Source organism: Branchiostoma lanceolatum, chromosome 7, assembly GCF_035083965.1.
Source record: "Branchiostoma lanceolatum isolate klBraLanc5 chromosome 7, klBraLanc5.hap2, whole genome shotgun sequence".
Taxonomy (NCBI): domain Eukaryota; kingdom Metazoa; phylum Chordata; class Leptocardii; order Amphioxiformes; family Branchiostomatidae; genus Branchiostoma; species Branchiostoma lanceolatum.
The window spans coordinates 15998418-16011137 of record NC_089728.1 but is presented as its reverse complement, the minus strand read 5'-3'; the positions used below and the strand labels follow the sequence as shown (position 1 = coordinate 16011137).

General features: G+C 44.2%; 1 protein-coding gene and 1 long non-coding RNA gene across 4 annotated transcripts in view; both read right to left on the bottom strand.

The window, feature by feature from the left end:
* Positions 1–317: 317 nt before the first annotated feature.
* LOC136438426 (uncharacterized) lies at positions 318–1482 on the bottom strand. The gene is made up of 3 exons (XR_010756421.1): positions 1309–1482; positions 702–1046; positions 318–530 (listed from the first exon to the last, which is right to left on the bottom strand). It is a non-coding gene; the product is annotated as an uncharacterized lncRNA (long non-coding RNA).
* Positions 1483–4415: 2933 nt separating this feature from the next.
* LOC136437888 (breast cancer anti-estrogen resistance protein 1-like) overlaps positions 4416–12720 on the bottom strand; it is a 42828-nt gene continuing 34523 nt past the window's right edge. For all 3 annotated transcript variants that reach the window (XM_066432458.1, XM_066432457.1, XM_066432459.1), the window contains exon 3: positions 4416–6692. In XM_066432458.1, the coding sequence (XP_066288555.1) occupies positions 4449–6692 (2244 nt within the window). In that variant the 3' untranslated portion in view covers positions 4416–4448. The remainder of the gene's footprint in view (positions 6693–12720) is intronic.

Here is a 12720-nt window from a genome sequence, read left to right as displayed (position 1 = left end):
AGGTCAGACGTGACGTGTTTTATGTCGCGCATGCGAGACGTGTGACGTGTTCGATGACTTCACACGTGACGTGAATTGAAAAGTAAGTGTGACGTGACTATTGTTCCCTGTTGCGGTCATACAAATCATTAACTAGGTTAATGATACAAGGAAGTCATACGTACGCAAAAAATAGTCACACGTGGTATACAAAAGTGTGACGTGCCGTAAGTCACGTCTTTAGTGCCACACGTGACGTGAATTAAGTAAAAACGTCACGTATTTTGCAAAAATGTCACGTCTTTTGTCTCCGTATTTTTGAAACAGATATATTGCCATAGACTGTTACCTGTTTGATACCGTCACCCCTGCAGTAGTCCTCCAGATGTTCCACCAGTCTCCTCCCTATCCCCCTCCCCTGGTGCTCCAAAGACACACGCATGCGACTCAGCTCCGCCACGCTGTCAGAGTGACGTGTTAACGTCACAGAACCTACTACAGTGCTGCCACGTACCGCAACCCACGTTCTACGGTCTGTACTGCCACATGAGCTGAAGAAAAATGCACACACACAAAAATGCATACAGCAAATAAAACTGCACAGAAAATTAAAATGCACACAGAAAATTTAAAAATGCACACAGAAAACAAAAATGCACACAGAAAATAAAAAGGCACACAGAAAATGAAATAAAAATAAACAAAGAGACGAAAAAAATAACCTTGTACATGTACTTCTGGGCCAATGTATGAAGAAGCCCGAAGTTCTAAAAACGTCCTGTGCCGTACAACTCCAAGTTGCCAATGATCGAAGAATTCCTGAGATGACTACAACCGGTGGTACAACAAAGGCTAATGGCAGACATCCTGTCAAACAGTAAACCAGCATAGCCAGGCAAACCATCCACAATACGGAATTCCTTTTCCCCAGTAGCTTCAGGATGGCTTTGCTCTTGGAATGTTCCCCCAAAAGGGAGGAGGCGAGTAGGTCAGCTAATTGTGGAGTCTCTTCTGGAGACATCTCTCGGATCTGGACTTCCTTGTCCATTGTGAGCAGTGATTGGTCACTGTAGCGGTCAAGTTGTGAGGAAATCAGTATCAACACGAGCAAGTAACACACACAACAACCACATCATTGACATAGGCTGTGACATAACACGCGCGCGCGCACACACACACACACACACACACACTCAAACACGCACACACACAAATACATACACACACACACGCGTACATACATACATTTTTGTACAGACACGCACACACTCACACACCGACACCACACACACACACTGGCTGGATCTGAAAGTATACAAAGCACATTACCTTAACCAGTGGTGATTTCTGAGGTCTGTACTTGTGTAACTGGTCAAACATGGCGCACGATCAGCTTGTTCGAGGACAAAGTTCACTCACCTCTAGTAACTATCACCCATGTCCAATACAGGGAAGGTCAGATCAAGATGTGCAATAATCCAAGATCTCGCTAGAAGGGGCGCCTGACCTAGCAGAGACATTTGTGGCCCATGGAGAAACGATTGTCCTTCAAATTTCACGTCGAATACCATCCAATCGACTTTCCCGTTGGCGGATGGTAGACAGTTTTCAACAGACTCCAGCGATGTCTGAATATTGTAGACACTATATAGTAACGTTACAAACACGTGCACGTTGAAACTGTGGTTAGAAGAGTTAACTCACCAGGCAGGGAAGGCACAAATTATTGCTAACGTCACCTTCGAGTTCGAAAGACCCTTTCTTACGCCCTACCTTCCCACCAGAGACATCGCAACACTAGTTAAGGTTACACTAAACCCGAAAACCGCCTAGATCTCGAGTCAGTTCTGGGTCCTTTCTCCCTGGCCGCCTTCCCTTACTTCCTGCCCCGACAACCTCACCAACAACGCTGCGGACACAAAGTCTCCTAACGTATTTAACACACACAATTCTGAAACTTTTACAACGCTGCGAGTATTCTTACTGTTTAACGTCTTGTGATGATGAGAAGATCTTGTTGGTGTCTCGTACTCGAGATAAATTGAAAACGGAGGGTGACGACAAATGAACATAATGATAAAGTCATCAACAGCACGCACATATAATTTCCTTTCCTTTTTAACTTCTATTACGATTACAACAACATCTTTCTCTTCGACGTTTTCACTTAAGTTACACCAATCTTTGGTTGTTTCCGACAGCGAAAAACTGACCTAGCCTATAGGACAATGTAGGAGCTTTCCTACCATTTTGGTCCCTTTGCTTGAAGACGTGAGGCGTTACAAATGTTTATTTCTTGGGTTGCTAGGCGTGGAACACCTTAGTGACGTTCCAATTCTGGAACGCGCAGAACGCTTGGAACACACGTGACCTCTATGGTGAAGGTGACTGTTGTTGTGTACATAAACTTTGGTATCTACATAGAGCTCTGCGGTTCGACTGTCTAATAGCTCGGCACAGAAAGAGGAGGGCAATCAGAGATGGCAGACTTCAACCCCCCCCCCCCCCCCCCCACCCCACCCCAGGTAGACGTAGGTCAGAAACACAGACACACTCAAAGAAGAATGTTTTGGTATATGATAGGTCCATCTAGATAGCCTGGATCATGGAGTCCAGCCTTGTTGGCTTTGGTCGGCTCACAACGTCGCCACCCCGCCCAGTCATGTTGGCAGGGTAGCGACGTTGGGAGCGGACCAAAGCTAACAAGGCTGGACTCCAGGCTACCATCCAGGGACTTAGCGACATTTGAGTCTGGTTTAAGAAAAGTTTCTTTCTGGTAGCAAAACCTACTGAACTTGAGTTTGGATTAATGCTCCCCTACTAATCTGTTAAATGATCTTATCTGTAAAGTTTGCTTTGTCAACTGAACGCACGGGCCACTTTTGGCACCACCACACAGGTGACGCCAAAAAAGAACCCTTCCACTACCTTTATCGCCGAATTGAAAATGTAGAAGCAAAACTAAAATTCACCCCTTTGATGCAACACAAGAAAACTAATTCTGGACTGATTTTTTGCCTTGGTCTTCCTCAGAGAACACTGACCCATTTAACTTCGTTTTATGGTATCATCAGTTGAAAACTTGACGAGTTATAGTTTTGATATATCAAAGCAAAAGTTTATTAATCAACTTCTATCTTGTTTGTTCATTCATTTCTATTCAATACAGTCAGGGCTGCCTCATCTAAAATCTAACACCCTATCCATACTGATAAGCTTTCATGTCAAAACACAGACAACAGACACAGTGCTCAATATTAACAGTTTATTATTCTGTGAGTAGCGGTGCCATATACAGCTGGAGAGAATGTCCTTAGTCCATTGTGAAATCTCTACAAGGCTATCTAACCCCACTTTGCAACTACCAATGTTAACCTACTAGGGTATTTAGGATTACTGTAAATGCAGAAATGTTCACGGTGGTTTTACGTTCACGGTTTTTATGGTGAACTCTTTATCACAAACTTAAAACCACAGTGATAAGTCGTTACATTGTGTAACTGTAGCGCTACTATTGTTTCAAAAGCGAACTTAAAACCACCGCGAACACTCCATTTTCTCCCTACCGCTAAATTAAATCCCCGCAAACATTTCTACATTTACAGTACATTGATAGCGGCTTTGTGGGATGCTCTGTTAATTAATGCTCTTTCCTACAAGTGGCTGTCACAGAAAGCTGTATCTTAGTCTAAGTAATTCAAGTTCTCTCAACGGATGGCATACAGTGCTTTTGAGATCGTTTGTACAGTGGTAAGACTCCTTAAGTTCCGAGCGTCTGAGAAGACACCTTAAGAATCATGTGGCTTTTCAGTGCTTTTCTTTAAGTGCAAACTTGAAGTGAAGGTAAACCGAACTGAAAGAAATCTCCAACATAACCATGTTAGGTTTATGTACATTGATTTACAAACATTAATCATTCGAGAATTACATTGCAATCTTGGCTTACCCTATATGCCTAGCTCTCAACAACTGTTTCAGTATAGATATATAGAATGGCTTTGCCCCAGAGGCGTCGCCAAAAACTCCCAAATATTGCATCTCATCTCAAACTCTCAAAATGCAACCACAGATTTTTTTTCCAATACAAACTCTGTTTTCACACCTTTTTCTTCTTCAAAAATAGTCTAGATTATTAGTTAAGTACTTTCTGTTCTATTCCAATTTGAAAGCGTTAATATACTTCCATGATCATCTTCTATCATAAGTAGTAGTAGTACTTTGCACAAAACATACATTTCTTTCAATAAATCTTCTTTTTTTCTCACAAAACAAAAGATAGAGCACAAAATGTTCAATGCAACTTTTATGTTTAAGCGTGATCTCCTTATGTACATTGTTTACCCCTTAAGAAAAATTCTTGGTAAGTAAATACCATTTTCATTGTGGGAATAACTGGGACATATGTCCCATTTGTCCCATTTACGGAGAAATATTCCTGTAAGTACTGTACAAGTTTATGCCATGTTAGGTTACAAGGTAGCTGCTTGGCCTACTGTAATGTTCAGTTGTTGCGACGCGTGAGAAATTTCCGTCACGCGGTCTACCATATCCTGCAGGGCCGCGACCGAGGGGTACTGTAGCGCCGCCGTTTTCGTAGCGCCGACCACCATCTTCAAAGTGTCACACAGCAAGTTGCTACAGTGCATGATCTTATTGCGAATGTCGTTGTGTTCGATGGAACGGAATAGGGTGTCTCCAACGAAGACCAGCTTGTGTGCCGCCAGGATGACGAACTTGCTGTGTGCAACAAAAATCTTAGGCGACTCACTACCTTCCACGCACGTGAAGAACGCGTCGATCGCGTTCAGTAACGTTGTCACGTGAGAGTTCATCTGTTGGCTATAGAAGACGAGGAGTTCTTTGTCCGTGCGGCAGAGACGCGTTGGCCCCAGGTTTGCAGGCGGCGTCCAGTTATTCATGTGGGACTCTACGGGCCTGGACACCTCTTGCTCTAGCTTTTCGAACTGGTGGACTTGGTCTTTCTCCAAGTTTTCCTTCTCCACCCTCTGTTGTTCCAGTAGTTTACGCTGCTGCCGTTCAAACGCCTCCTTTTCCTGAAGGTGCACGTAGTCGTAATCCTCCATCCAGTCTTTACTGTCGTTTTCGTACAGGTTTTCTTCTTCGAGCTCGGTGTCGGCAATGCAAGAGTCGTTGTCCGAGCTCTTCTCCTGGGGAGGTGCGGGGAGTGGGCGAGATTGGACTTCTTTCTTTGAGCTTTCCCTGGAGGGTTTTGAGGCGGGAGTTTCTCCGTCGGCACTGTCTCCTCGCTTCAGCCACACCGGCTTCGGTTTGAGCGCAGGTTTGTCTGCGTCGGGAGACAGTGGGGGCGAACCCTTCGACATTTCCGCCGCCGTCTTGGCGCGTTTGAACAAGAGGAGGGAATTCCCATGGATGAAGGACGCAAGCTGCTTCACATCTTCTGGCACGCCGCGGGAAGCGGACACAAACTGGTCCAAGTCGTCCGGCACCGTCGTGATCTGGTTCTTAACCATGCAGTCCATCGACCACTCGTTAGCTTCGAGGGCTTTGCTTGTCTTGACGAGAGCGTCGTGCGTGTCTTGAAGAGGCATGAGATGCCGTGACAACTTCTTGTGCAGGCTGCGGTCGGCCGCCTTCATGGAGTTGGCGATAGCACCGTGAGCGAACTCGATGAACTCTCCCAACGCCGTCTTAACCTTCAGGCAGTTCGTCTTGACCTCCGCGCCATTCTTCTCCATGCTCTCCCTCTTGCGCCAGTCCTTGTTGACGAAGCTAAGCAAGCGCGAGACCGCGTAGTCAACCTCGTTCTGCAGCTTTCCCAACAAGTCCATGGCAGCGTGCAGGTCAAGGTTCAGTTCCTTACCAGGGGGTATCATGGCCAGGGACTCTGATGATGTTGACGATGTTGTGGACACCGATAGCCTATTGAAACCGCTGTCAACCTCGTCGAGAGAGCGTCGGGAGTTCGCGAATGTCGCTGTCCCATTGGACTGATCTCGCGACACCTGCGGTGGAACGTCGTACACGTAATCGTCATAGTCGTCCTCGGTGTGTCCCACCTTTTGCGGCGGAACGGCCATGACTTTGACACCTGCATCCTTGCTGGGCACGTCGTAGATCTCCGCAGGGGCGTTGTTCATTGGAATATCGTACACATCCTGTGGATACGCCTCCTTAGGAGGTGGAGGCTTGTCGTACACGTCCTCTGGATCCATTGATTTCTTCTTCGGAGAGTCTGGCACGTCGTATTCCAGGTCGCTCGGAAGCCGCTGCGTTCGCTTCAGCCTCGGAGGAGTGTCGTACGTCATGCCATGTTCGCCACCGCCCAGCGCGGACTTGGGAACGTCGTAAACTTCCGTTGGCTCGAACGCCAGCTTGTCGGACTTAGGAATGTCATAAACGTCTAAGATCTCCATACTAGATCTATTGGACTTTGGCATGTCGTAGGTGTCCAAGATCTCCATGCTGGACCGGTTGGATCGCGGCGAATCGTACGTCTCCGACGGCGGCTTGGACATCTTGGACGGACTGTCGTAGATGTCGGGCCTCTGCTTTCTCGGCGCGTCGTCTCTCTTGGGCAGGGTGTCGTAGAACTCCTGCGGGCCGCCGGAGTGCTGCCTGTTGTGGAGGGCGGCCTGTTGGCTGCGCTGGGGAGGGGTGTCGTACGTCTCCTGCTCCAGATTGGTCGGAGACTCGTAGTGGTACACCTGTCCTACTCGTCTGGGGGTCACCACCTGGGTCAACAACAGAGAGGTGAAAGGTCAGCATTGTACTAGATGCAATCAACAACAAAACTTGAGGTTCATGAAAATGTTCATCATATTGGGCTCTCATTTCTTCTGATGACTGGCCAGTTTAATCAACAACAATCATGCAAATCCATTCAAAATATACAAATTTGCCTGTAAACATAAAATTTTCATAAATAGCCTGCAATGCAGTTAACCAAAGAGGTTGGATAAAATCTCCTTGGTGCAAAGTTCAAATTCTGGGTGCACAAAGGTGCACATGCACCCAATTTTCGAGCCCTGGAAGTCGAAGTCTCCATCAACGTACGGACATCATCATCAGTTTGAAAAAGCTATGTTAATTCATTGTCCTCTCTTGAGACTTTCATATTGTTGGGTACACCTTGCTTTATTGTTCTTCACTGCAGAATTCTATTACTTTAAGTGGCATCATTTAAGTTCTATAATAGGCAATAAGGAAGCAGTGAAAAATGGTCAGGATTTCCTCCAGTGGCCAGCTGCTAACCATAAACCTGTGATAACCACTACCTACCATCCCTACCTGTTATTACCAACATTCTTCCACATACAGGTCATCTTTCAAAACCCAGCTGACCACTCAGAAAAGGACAGTGTTCCAAGGTAGTGGTTAGCCCAACAAATCCGGGTATTGTTTAGCGACACTTTGCTTCAAAACTCCACCTTCTACTATCATAGGCTATTATTACAAACATTCCGTAAGCTAACTGGATTTTACGACCCACAAAGAGACTTCTATACACTGTCACGACTTTACGACTCTCGTTTATGGCTTTACAGTGCTTTAACATTATCTTGATGTGTCTTTGAATTAGTTTAATGCTGACTTTCCACAATGCTTTAACACTTTTTGAGGTACAGTCAAACCTGCCCAAGGCGACCACCCGGCGGACCGAGCAAAAACGGTCGCGATGGACAGGTGGTCGCCATGAAGAGGATTCCACTCACATATTTCCAGGTCGAGGTTTTCAATACAGTACGTAAATGGATGGAAATTTATGTGAATTTAGACAACATGACCCCCACCAGGTTCAATTCTCAGTCATACACAAAAGTAACGTGTTTTAGAAAGGTCAGTGGTACGCCAAATCCGGGCCGCGCCAAATCCAAGATGGTGTCGGGACCAAGGAACAATATTTCTCGCCCGATGTTTTGTCCGCCGCGAAGTCATTTTTCTGCGGAATTTAGTAAGACACAGACGGATTTTTGTTGAAAATACAAGAAATAGATAGTAGTTTCTGCGAAATCTGACTTTTTGACGCCATTCACTACGTATTCGTTTTGAAAATTGAGTTTAAACCAAACTGAGTTTGCGGTAAACTATAAGATTACGATAGGCACAACAACATCACTAACATTTGTCTTTACAAATGTTTATAGGGGGAACGTTTTATTAAACACTTCATGGAGGAATCGATGCTATAACATTACTATTCCATATATTTTTGTCCTTATTTTTGTCCTTCAAAGTCTTAAAAACATTTCTGTGAAATCCGACAGCAAAATGATCCGATGTTACCACACGCTTGAAAATTAGGCGGCCGCCAAGGGCAGGGATTGTGCTCTGTGCGGTCCCAATTCGTGGCGGTCGCGGTCGCGTTGGACGGGTGGTCGCCTTGGGCAGGCAGCTTAATGCTTGTGCCAATGGGGAAAATTTTCGGGACCGAGAAAAAGCGGTCGCCATGGCCAGGTGGTCGCGTTGAAAAGGTGGTCGCCTAGGCAGGTTTGACTGTATTTGCCAAATGTTACGATTCCTAGTTCTTTACAGCCCCCCCAAAAATTGGTCAAACACCTTTATAGCATTCACCTATACCACCACCATAATTGCAGAGCTTACTATCAATCTTGTATAAAAATACCATACTACAACTCTACAAACCAAGTTAGTTTTCAATGACGTCAGCTAAAATAAGACTGCAGTTTTTCAGATTGAATAATAGTTTTTGTTTCCCTACACAGAATTAGCACCTAATTAAATTACTACATGTATATGTACACTAAACATAGACGTGTGTACAATTGATAAAATTAATTGACAATGTCTGCCGAGGTTTTTCTTCCAGTACTTAGAAAGCTGAACCATTTTGCCCAACCTGCATGTACATGTAGGACTGTTACTTTAAGTTTACTGATAAAACACCTGGCTTTACCTCAGTCATCAATTACGCTCCATTTGCAGGCATAATTGCTTTAGGACATCTAATTACCGCCACCGGTTCTATGTAACCCAAGTATACAGCTTTTAAACTGGCCGGGCCTTCGATGATCTACGCAGAAAAGAATTTCGTTGCCAAACACGGTTCAATGTCCGCCAACTTCCAGTGTTTAACAGGAAGTATTCAAGGTGACGTAGGACAGAAAAAAAGTACCCGAGAAAAAATCTGGTACGATTAACAGCGTAAGAAGGTAAACAGAAGAATTCCTTCCAAAACCGCATCTTTGTTGAGGAAAGGGAAGATACACCTAAGTGCTGGCATGTTTGCGCAGTATGTGACAAGTATGTGTAATGTCAACAGTGTACACTGGACCCCGCTTCCGCACCCAATGTACAAATGTACGCGGGAAAAATACCATCAACAGTCTAAAGCAAACTCATTAAATCTCCATTCAGTTCAAGGAATTCTTTCCTGCTTGCATTATCAGTCTATAAGTGTGAGAAATCTTTCTTTAGGTGTATCACAGGTATAACATGGAACAGCGATTTTGTAGGGCTTGCAATGGCGACGGCTCATTCAATGTTCTAAAGAATGACAGCGATGCTATCGAGAAGGTCTAGCGAGTTAGCGAAGTATGCCATACATCTGGAGCAATACAAACACGTAACTAACACCTGTAACAAAATACCTGTTTTCTTTAAATCCTGTGCTTGCGATAACCTTTTCTTATGTCCTTGTTGCTGCCATAGAGCAAAAACAAGAACGTTTCTGTAAATGTGAGGAACTAGTATTTTGAAAACATTTCATATCTATACATTGTCCTTTCACATTTGTGTACGGTGGGTGGTTGAGATCCTGTTTTGACTGTGAAATTGACATTGATATTTTCGAAACAAATGAATGCAGGTGTTATTTTGTTCGCACATAGATTAAACCGGTGTAGAAAGACCTGAGCTCAAAAGGTGTTCTTCAGCATTTCCAGACAGATGTTATCATCTAGTTGTTCTGTTCCATTGATTATCTGTCGATTCAGCTTAAGCTTAGTGACATCATGTCTATGGGGTGTTGTTGTGTTCACGTATTATCCAGCTGCGCTCAGCAAAACATGCTGCTTGTGATTCTCAATTCGAAAACAGGAGTTGAAATACTTTGTCTAGCTGCTTTATTATTTTGTCTGCGTAAGACAAAAACTTGGAGAGTCTCTTGCAACACTGACTGTGCTACTGTAATTCACTTTATCTTCACGGTAGCAAAATTTCACAGTGTAAGGAAACTGGACATTTTCACTGAACTTTAACTTCACGATAGCACCAAGTGATTTACAGAGTGAAGGAATCATAGATAATAACAACAGGTTTTTCACAATGATGATAAGTTCATGGTACAGAAGTGACCGTGAAAACAGTGAACATTAAGTTTCAGTGAAAGGAACAAGATTTACTGTAGTCCTCTGCCATGCAACGTCCAACATGCAAATTTTCTGGTTTAACAAATTCTTATCTCTGAGTCTCAAGGATTAAGTGATCTTGGGCACAGATAAAAGAAAGAACGCTCAGTACATCTGTCGAACTTGAAGGACCACACCTGATGGCTAAGAAAAAAAAACTGCTTCCAAAATATGCACCTGTGCTTGACCGCTAAACAAGCTCTTTCCTTAAAGAAAGCAAGCAACTGTTCGGCAACTATTTTAGGAACGGTTTCTTAAGAGCTCGCTTTCACACCTCTTTGTCTTCAAGTTTTCCTAAACAGTTTACTTCCAAGACGATTACAACTCGCGGAATGTTCTGACGTTAAGGAATTGTGAAACTGTATACGATTTTCTGGCCAGCCTTTTATTTTGCAAGACTGTGTGCACAGTGGAGTGTATAGCAAGCGGATCATTTTTGTAACACTATTCTAGGCTTGTTTCCCAGTAAAGACTTGGCTTACGTCAAAGGATGTTTTTGGTAAATGGTAAGGATCCATTTTTAGGACACACCTGCACATTTACCGAAACATCTTGCATGAACAAAAGAAGGTCTCCCTTTTCCTTATTCTTTCCCCAAAAAGGAAGTCATACTTTACAAAATTGAAGCCTCAATATGACTCCCATTTCTCCCATGTGACCAATCATTGCGACTATAAAAAATGGCTGAATGGAAGAAAAACAATTTCTTCTTCTAAAAAAAAGTCCCTCCTCTTTACAACAGTTCCTGCACCGAGGCATTACAACAAGGGTCTGCATACTCTTTTCCAAAAGGTGTATGCAGACAATTTTGATTTCCTGTAATTTGTACGGAAAGCCGTAGCGGGGTGACCAAATTTTGCGTAATTGCTTTCCTCTCTTGTAGCGCAATATGAAGGGGGTTCTTTTAAATTCAATACAAAGCGTTGTCGGTACCCCCCCCATGCAGACCCTCTACCGTTAGTATGCGGAGGGACCAAATTCCAACAGTAGCCAGGTCTCAGTACCACCAACTGTGTTTTCCTTTCGTCCACTGGGACATGTGATGGACCCAACAGATGGGGAGGGGTGAAGTTGGCACAGGATCAATGTCAACAGGGGACAGACCGGTAATTGGCGCAGGCGCAGAAGGCCAACTTTTAGCCCATGGAAATAGGTTTGGTACCCTTGGTAAAGGTAGCTGTAAAGGGGCTTTTTTCCAGGATATGTTGATATTTTGTAGCTGGATTTTACAGGTAAGGGTTTTTACCTTCTTATTAAGTTGAAAAATCAGACTTTCATCCATGTTTGTGGTGTCTGTAGGCCTGCAAAGTTTGCTGTTTTTGTGTGATTATCAGGTGGAGAAGGGGGTCAGAGGTCAACTTTGGAAAACAAGCTCGGATTCGTAGGGGTTCCGCCGATTAGAAAGTTGAAATTTTGCTCTAGATTGAAACTTTGGGGGCCTGACAGCCCTGCCAATGCATGTTTTTCATGGACTAAAACTCTGGTAGGTGACTTTTGACAGCTTCTTTCTTACATGATTGCCATATATTAAGATAGGAAGCTTAATTACTGTTCTGTGGCCTACAGCATTTGGCCGAGGTTTCATGCTTCAAGATTGACAGCCGTTAATCACTTCGCGTGATGTGGGGAAGAGTTGTCGGGCAAGACCGCGAGTTTCAAAAATGTCCCGGAGACCATTCCCCTGGGAATGGTCCCCTGGGAGTACTTTTTGAGACAGGTGTCAGGAGGGCCATAGCTGTATTCTGAGGCTAAGGTAAGGCCCCATATCATTGAGCAAAAAGTGATATATAGAGGGGAAAATGCCAAAAGGTGCTCAACCTGGCATAAGGAGACTGCTCCCAATCCGTTTAGGCACCTCAAGTTGTATCTAAAAGCTTTGGGTTTGACTTTGAAACATGTAATGAGAGTGCAATACTGAGAGTGCATGGGGGGGGGGGGGGGGTCAGGTGAGCCATTGGGGCTTATATTTCCCCAGAAATTGGCTTGGTATCCAAGAGTTAGCCCTCACCTAACTCATTTGAGTCAGGGCTGACTCATTTGAGTCAGGTTTATTTACAAATTCTTCCATTTTAGTGATTTTTGGCCATTTAAAAGAGATTTTATGTCCTTTAGTGACAGTGCAGTGTGCGGTGTCATTGAATGCTTCAAAGTCTATCCTGGCAGCTTTTGAATACAACTTTAGATGGTTTAAATGTGGAAGAGTAATCTCCTAATGCCAGGGTTAGCAGCTTTAAACTTTTTCTTCTTTTACTGTCACTTTTCTCTAAATAATATGAGACCTTTCATTTGCCTCAGACCACTGAAACAGCTCTGAGGAAAGCACTCTGACACCTGTCTCCCAAAGTATTCCCAGGGGACCATTCCAGGTCAGAGATCTTCCAAACTTGGTCTG